Below are 8,042 nucleotides of genomic sequence, written 5' to 3' on the forward strand. Positions count from 1 at the left end.
GGTCCTCCACCGCCACTTTCCCCTGTGCCGCCCATCGCTGCCACTGCCATCATTTCCCCTGCCAACCACTGATTCCCTACCTGTGGGGCCAGAGTCAGGGCTTTCTGGCCGGTAAGAGTGGGGGTGCAGTGTATTCTGCCTGCACGGGAGTGAGTAGGGCTCAGCCCCATGTGAGTACAGCAGGGGCAACCTGGGGCCAGGCCGCATACAGTGAATTGGTAGGCACCCACCTGCTGGCTGGATGAAATCTCCTGGTGGGCTGGATCTGGCCCATGGGCTGTATTTTGCCCATCCCTAGGGTAAGGGCTCCCTGTTACATGGGGCCTCACCTGATCTCCATGATCTCAGAGCTCACTCTGCAGTTATGTTAACCAATGTCTTCAGTACTCTAGAATGACTCTCCTGATGATTTGAAAATATCCACCTGGTAAAGGTAAAATTCAAATCTGTTTTTTTCCCTACCCTAAGCCAGTGATTCTTAAACTTGGGATTCCATGAGATCCTTTTAAATGTGCTGTAAGATTCTATGCAATATTAGCACTGTTAGGTGTACAAATACCTACTGTTGGCAAAGGCCTGGCACAATCATCACATGTGTGTGTTGGAAGCCAAAGCACAATAAGAGTTGCAGCTAACAAGGGATGTGAAAGGTAACAAGAATGGTGTCTTACAAGTATGTTGGTAGCAAGAGGAGGATCAGAGAAAGTGTGGGTCCCTTACTGAATGGAGGAGGCAACTTTGTGAGAGAGGATGCAAAAAGGGCTGAAGTGTTCAATGCCTTTTTTGCCTCAGTCCTCACAAGCAATATCAGCTCCTGGGCAGCATAATTTAGGGAGGAGGTGAGCAGCCAACAGTGGTGAAAGAACAAGTTAGGGACTATTTAGAAAAGCTGGACATACACAAGTCCATAGGGTGGTATGGGGTGCAACCAAGGGTGCTGAGGGTGTTGGCTGATGAGACTGCAGAGCTGTTGGCCATCATCTTTGAAAACTCATGGCGATCAGAAGAGGTCCGAGATAACTGGAAAAGGGTAAATATAGTGCCCATATTTAAGAAAAGGAAAAAGAAGGATCCAGGGAACTACAGACCAGTCAGCCTCATCTCAGTGCCTGGAAAAATCATGGAGGAGATCCTTATGGAATCCATTTCTAGGCACTTGGAGGAAAAGAAGGTGATGATTAGGAACAGTCAGCATGGATTCACCAAAGACAAGTCATGCCTGACCAACTAGATTGCCATCTATGATGAGGTGACTGGCTCTGTGGATGCAGGGAGACCAGTGGATGTGGTGTACCTTGATTTTAGCAAGGCTTCTGATATAGTCTCCCACAACATTCTTGCAGGCAAACTAAGGCAGTATGGGTTGGCTGGATGAATGGACTGTAAGGTAGACAGAAAATTAGCTGTATCATCAGGCTCAGAGGGTAGTAGTCAACGGTTTAATGTCTAGTTGGCAGCTGGTATCAAGTGGATTGCCCCAGGGGTTGGTCCTGTGGCCAGTTTTGTTCAACATTTTCATCAATGACCTGGAGGATTGATGAGAACCACTTCAACGTAGTGATCCCTGGTAACGTCTCGGATGTACAAGAGCTTCCAAACTGACAAAAACACCAAAGTGCACAAAGATAAACAGGCACTGTTTTTGTCATATGAAAGAAGGATCAATGACCTGGAAGATGGAATGAGTGCATCCTCAGCAAGTTTACAGATGACACCAAGCTGGGGGGAGCCGTAGATACACTGGAAGGTAGGGCTAAGATTCAGAGTGACCTTGAGAAACTGGAGGTTTGGAGCAAAAGAAATCTCATGAGGTCCAATAAGGATGAAGTGCAAAGTCCTGCACTTAGGACGGAACAATCCCATGTACCAGTACAGGCTGGGGGCTGGCTGGTTGGGCAGCAGCTCTGCGAAAAGGACCTGGGGGTTACAGTGGACAATAAGCTGAATATGAGCCAGCAGTATGCCCTTGCTGCCAAGAAGGCTAACAGCATACAGCACTAACAGTGGGCTGCTTTGGTAGAAGTGCTGCCAGCAGATCAAGGGAAGCGATTATTCCCCTCTGTTCAGCACTGATGGGGCCACATCTGGAGTACTGTGCCCAGTTTTGGGATGCCCACTACAGAAAGGATACGGACAAACTGGGTGTCTACACATCACCATATGGCAACACTGCTACGGTGCTGTACTTTAGTACTTCCTTTTGGAAGTACTAAAGCATGGTGCATGATTAGATTTTGCTGTTATATGGCTGTAGTGGTGTGTTATACCAGGGAATGTGCCACTATAGTACTATAGCTGCCAATCATATGTAGACCCACATGATTGCTGTTGCTGTAGTGTGCCATATGGCAACATATTGCATCACTACATCACTGTAGGGTGATATGTAGATGCACGCACTGGAGAGTCCAGCAGAGGGCAACACAAATGGTTAGGGGACTGGGGCACATGACTTATGAGGAGAGGTTGAGGGAAATGGGCTTATTTAGTCTAGAGAAGAGAAGACTGAGGGGGGATTTGATAGCACAGCAGCCTTCAACTACCTGAAGGGGGGTTCCAAAGAGCATGGAGCTGGACTGTTCTCAGTGGTAGCAGATGACAGAACAAGGAGCAATGGTCTCAAGTTGCAGCAAGAGAAGTTTAGGTAGGAAAAACTTTCTCACTAGCAGGGTAGTAAAACACTGGAACAGGTTACCCAGAGGGGTTGTGGAATCTCCATCCTTAGAGGTTTTTAAGACCCGGCTCGACAAACCCTTGGCTGGGATGATCTAGTTGGGGTTGGGCCTACTTTCATCAGGTGGCTGGACTAGATGACCTCCTGAGATCCCTTCCAACCCTAATTTTCTATGACTCTATGATAAGGTTTATTCATTTTTCTTTCCTTTTATGCCCTCGCTAGCAGTATCTCAGTTTGTGACTTGACCTCCTGATTTTTCCCCTACATGCTTGTACTATAGTCTTATTCTCATCCTTAGTAATGCATCTCAAACCATTGAAGAGATTATTGTTTAGCCAAGCCAGTGTCTTGCTGTGCTTCTTATGATTTTGGTATAAGATGTAGGTGAAATCTGGCTACAAACAACACATAGCTTCAGGATGATGTGATCTAGTAGTATGAAGCAGGCTAGTTTAGTTGATGGAATTTCTCTGAGATTGGAGATCACTGCCTTGATGAACTAGTTTCCAGAAGATAAGCTTTTGCTGATTTTCAGTCATGAGGGCTCCTGTGGACTACTATGCTGACTATGAGGGGTGATTAAGGACAGAAGCTGTATGATGTGGCAACTTCCTTTGATGAGTCAGTTGTTTAGATACAGGTACATGTGCATACTCTGAATCCTTAAGTGTGCAACTTTCACCACAGGCATATTGTGAAAACTCAAGAAAGCAGAGACCCACTCACAGAACCTTGTACTTACAATGACTGTGCCACGCTGAGTCATGGGTTTTCCTCTAGGATGGAGGAACAGCATTACAACCCAATGTTAAACTTATAAAGAACTTGTTCAAAAAGGGGGGTGATGGAGCCTAGTGATACCACGTGATGTTGTACATGTATATGTGCAATCTTCCCTTTTTGATTTGAGATCACTAAGACTAGAAACCTCTTTTCCTGAAAATATGAGACAAATCCTTTTTGGCTGCTCTGTGTAATAGGGATGACACTGCCTTTATTCACTTTATATTAAAAGGATCCTTGAAGGAGGAAAAAGGAAAGGGGAGGGACACAGACTAGAACGATATGCGGCACTCATAGGAGATGGCTTTAATTATGTATTTGTATGTAATTCTTCCATTCCAAGGCTGGCAGAACAGGGAAAGGTGACATCCAAACAGCATGGAAATTAGTTGCACCTTTCTATGTAGTAGCAAGAGGATTTTTAGTTCAGAGGGGAGGGTGATATCTTTTACTGGGACAACTTTATGGTTAAGAGAGATTCTGGACAAGCTTTTGGGCACAAAGAACTAACCTGAAGATATGCCCAGCAACTTGTCTGAAATCTCTCCAAACCATGCAGTTGTTCCAAAAAAAAAAAAAAAAAAAGATATCACTGCCGCTTGAATATTTTCCTGAACTATCCTAGCTAAAACATAACTCCTTCCTTTCCCTATGGCCTTCGAACAAGGTATTTAGCAGTATTCATGGGTTGCTTTGGAATCTGAACACTGCAAGTGGTTCTGCTACAGCCTTGAACTTGTGACTTCTAGACTATCAGCCAGGCGCCTGCATTACCCCATTCCCCAATATCACTCCAATGCTACCAGAAGAGGATCTTAATTAGACTTGAATTTTGGAGCAAAATGACTGAGTGCAAAAGTGCTTTATTTTTAGGAATCAAGGTTTCTTGCTGGGGATGTTGCTGAAGGGTTGTTGCTAGCTGCAATAAGAACTTCTCCATCAACCCTAGCTTTCATACTTAAAGAGATTCTGTCCTGATAATGTGGTATTAATATTTGGAATCCTTCAAGGAATGCAAGAAACACAGAAAGATGAATTGAAGGAACAGTCATTCCTGGAAGTGTTGGAAAAAGAGCCCTAATGTGCTCAAGGGTTACTATTAAAAATATGGCTGATTGGGCAAAGTAGAGAAAACGAAGTGCTTATTTTTAGAGGATTTGCACTAGTATTGGTACTGTTTAAATATCAGTGGTGATGCTATTCACTAGTGACCTTGGAGATGAGAACAGGTACCAGGCAGACAGCACTGCTTTGTTAGCTTCTGCTGCCTGAGAATGCCTATTAGCATTTGGCTACTAGGAGAATTCAGGTGTTTGGCTCTTCTGAGGCCTCTTAGATGTTTCCCTTTAGGGGTGTAGGTCTGTGCCAAGAGTCTTTACTGGTACTTGAAACTCACTAGCTATGCTATGGTGTGGAGGAAGCAGTATCAGTCTTTGACTAAGAAGCCCCCAGTGGTGCTGGGCTTGGTTTAACAAGCTTTGGATTGTCAATCAAGAAAGGCCAAGTCAGATATCTTGTCAATACTGGTGGTTAGGGTTGAGTCGGATTCATAAACACCACACCTCCCCACCACCTGATGTGATTTCAAGGGTACAAGCCTGTTTTTAGAGCCAGATGTATACTCTTCTGGGTCGAATGTGGCCTTCCTGGCTTTTTCAAGAGAAACAGCTTCAGACAAGTATTCCTCAACAGATTAGTTCCTGGTGAAGTCTGGCAGAATGAACATTCATCAGGTATTGTGCAAGCAACAACTCTGGCCACTGGTGAGTTTACAACACGATCAACATGGCTTAAAGCCTATGGATTTTGATCCACCTTTCAAGATGGATCAATGCTCTAGAAAAAATATGAAAAAAAGTCTTTTCTAATATTAAGAACATAATGGATAAGTCTTGGGTAAAAAAATTTTTTGACAAACTATACAGAGTTAAGAGATACAAAATAGTGCAGGGGAGAAGCCCAATATGTATATTTTTTTTTACAAGAAGGATAGTTGTGACCATTCTACCTCTTACACCATTAGGTGCAGGGGAAAAGAACATGCAGGATGCACATATGATCCCACAGGTCAATGCTAGTTAAAGATTCTGAACCCAGCTCCATGAGCTATGAACACACACACCTTGAGTGGGATACACATTTGCAAAAACTTGAAGAGGACATGCTAATTATAATAGTGTTTACATCCAAACAAGACAAAATGGTGACGGCTCACAATGAGGCTGCAGGAATTCTACATTTCATTCATTCCTCACCTGTTCTCATGCCATTCAGAATCTCTTTTTCCTCATAGCCCTGGACACGGAGAACCCATGGCTCTTTCTTTTGTTCCATGCGAGAGATCATGTCTGGTTTAGTAACGGGAAATCCTGCTTAGGACAGAAATGGACAAGATCAGGGTTGTCACATCTTGACTGACTGCTCACTACAAAGAGCTCTCCAAATTTTTAACATCCAGCCAGTGTCTCTACAGGAGAGGTCATGAAAGGGAAATAGCTCTTGATAAAGTCAGTTGAAAACTGGGACTTAAGAAGAACACAATAAGCAGCTCCTTGTACTATTTCTACTCAGCAAAGAGATTATGGCTCATTACAGAGCAAAAACAGGGAAGAAAACCATGATCCCATGTGTGCAAGTGAGCACAATTTTACGTTACACTTCTCTCCACACCAGAAACTCTGGATGGGGGAAGATTAACACCTGTGAGCAGGTTCTGAATTTCTTTCCCAAAGAAGGAGACAGTCTTTCCTATACAATTTCTTTAGAGCTATGGAAACCCCTGACTAGAGCACAGACCTGTTGGAGCAGAGCTGTAGCTGAAACAGGACTGTTCAGGGCTAATAGTCTGCTCCCACTCAACTGTCTTGCACAGTTGCCTATGCTTCATTAAAGAATTGCTAACCAAAGTGCTTGAATATCATTTGATGAAAAATCATAATTTAAAACTTAAATTTCTAATCTCTTTGTTTTCAGCTTTTAGAAGTTGTTTTTAATCTTTTTGCCACAAACTGTAAGAGCTAGAACACTGCTATTGTTCATACAAGCTAAGATTCTTCTATAATCACAGGGCCTCAGAAGCTGAAACTATAAGGAAATTACCAAATATTGCAAGAGGGATGGCCACACTGTTCTATTTTCTCTCTTTCCTCCCTGAATTTACTGCTTCCTTATCCTTTTCAGTAGTTCTCTCCATCAGGCCTTCTGCATTCATTTAATTTGCCTGACCTAGGGAGATCGGTGAGCTGCGGTGATATATGGATGTTGTTCTGAAGCTTGTCAGGATGCTAAGCTTAACTGGGTTTTTGGTGTATACGTGAAGGGTGACTGTGCCCGAAAGCTTGCTAAGAACTTTTTTCTAGCTATGCAGTTGGTCTAATGAAAGATATCACATCTACTCAAAGAAGCTTAACTGGGGAGATTCACGAGGAGTTGCAGCTCATTATAAAACCAATGGCTCTTTCTTTTGGTACAGAAATCCTAATGAAGTTGGAAACTACACTTTACTTAGACATAACACCTTCCGTGACAACTAAATGCATCAGGATGTCTCTAGAATCCTCACTCCACTCCAGGATCTGAGCAAATCTCTATGAAAGAAAAGAATTAACAGAAGCTAGTTTGGAGTAGGACAGGTTCCTGCCAACCTCCTTGAGAGCATCACTTCCCCACACAGTAACTAGGAAGATACAGGGCACTTTCTTCATCTCCCTTAGACTAATCTTCCCAGCAGCGATGCTGCTGCAGGTCTGTATAGCACTTATCTGGGAGCTTGTCTCTTTTAGCCTGTCTTTCCGTCACTGTCCCTCCCCCATCTCCTCTAGCTGGTAACTTGGTTATTGTTCCACTTCCGGGGGCATCAGCTCTCCCACAGTTGCATCAGCTCGTGTGTGTCAGAACAGCCAGCAGATCAGGGACTTGCAGACAACAAGGAGTAGAAACATGGGGGATTGGGGTCTTTTCATAGTTATGTTTCCCGAGTTCTCTCAATTACCTGGAGTCTCCGGCTCAGGAGTTAGCATGTGCAGAGTCCAGGGCTTCCCTAAGTTGCTAGTTACAGTCTGAGACAATCCCCAGCTTGGCTGGTAACAAAAGGATCTTTAAATAAGGTCCCTCCCTGGCAGATCCCTAGCAGAAGGGAGACAGAGGAGAGGAGGGGAACGAGCAGCTGTCCAGCCCTGGCTTCTGGGGAAAGCAGAGAGCAGCAGTAGCCCTGGTCATGTGACAGTGCTAACCAATCACAGAGACATTTTCTTGCAACAAGAACTGTCATGTGACTGGGGTAACAAATCACAGAGAGGGAGGCTTTCTCCTAGCCCTGAACAAGGACCTGTCACGTGATCTGGTGACCAGTCACAGGTGTCTTTTCTTCAGTGGAAACATATTTTTCAGGAAGGTCAGGATGTTCCTGTGGATTCTTGTTTGAAATCTCTGGGTTTATCTTGGGAAGGTGGAGGTGTATGTATATATAATTTCTCTTATATAAATATAAGAAAATGAGGTTTTTGTCCTAGGTTAGTAAAAGCAGACTTTGAAGATCGGGAAAAGGCAAGAATTACTATAGTCATTGACACAATTAAAACTT

General features: G+C 43.9%; 1 protein-coding gene across 4 annotated transcripts in view; it reads right to left on the reverse strand.

Moving 5' to 3' along the window:
* The window catches only part of LOC149854772 (uncharacterized), a 42,636-nt gene that overhangs the window by 9,253 nt on the left and 25,341 nt on the right, over window positions 1-8,042 (reverse strand). Inside the window, exons 1-2 of one of the 4 annotated variants that reach the window (XM_090024567.1) lie at window positions 7,452-7,673; window positions 5,716-5,829 (exon numbers count right to left, since the gene is read on the reverse strand). In XM_090024567.1, the coding sequence (XP_089880693.1) occupies window positions 5,716-5,829; window positions 7,452-7,479 (142 nt within the window). In that variant the 5' untranslated portion in view covers window positions 7,480-7,673. Of the gene's footprint in view, window positions 1-5,715; window positions 5,833-7,451; window positions 7,674-8,042 lie in introns of those variants that run through there. The other 3 variants (XM_090024566.1, XM_090024568.1, XM_090024570.1) reach the window with 3 other exon arrangements.

This window comes from Crocodylus siamensis, chromosome 12, assembly GCF_052110815.1.
Source record: "Crocodylus siamensis isolate JL-2025a chromosome 12, ASM5211081v1, whole genome shotgun sequence".
NCBI lineage: Eukaryota > Metazoa > Chordata > Crocodylia > Crocodylidae > Crocodylus > Crocodylus siamensis.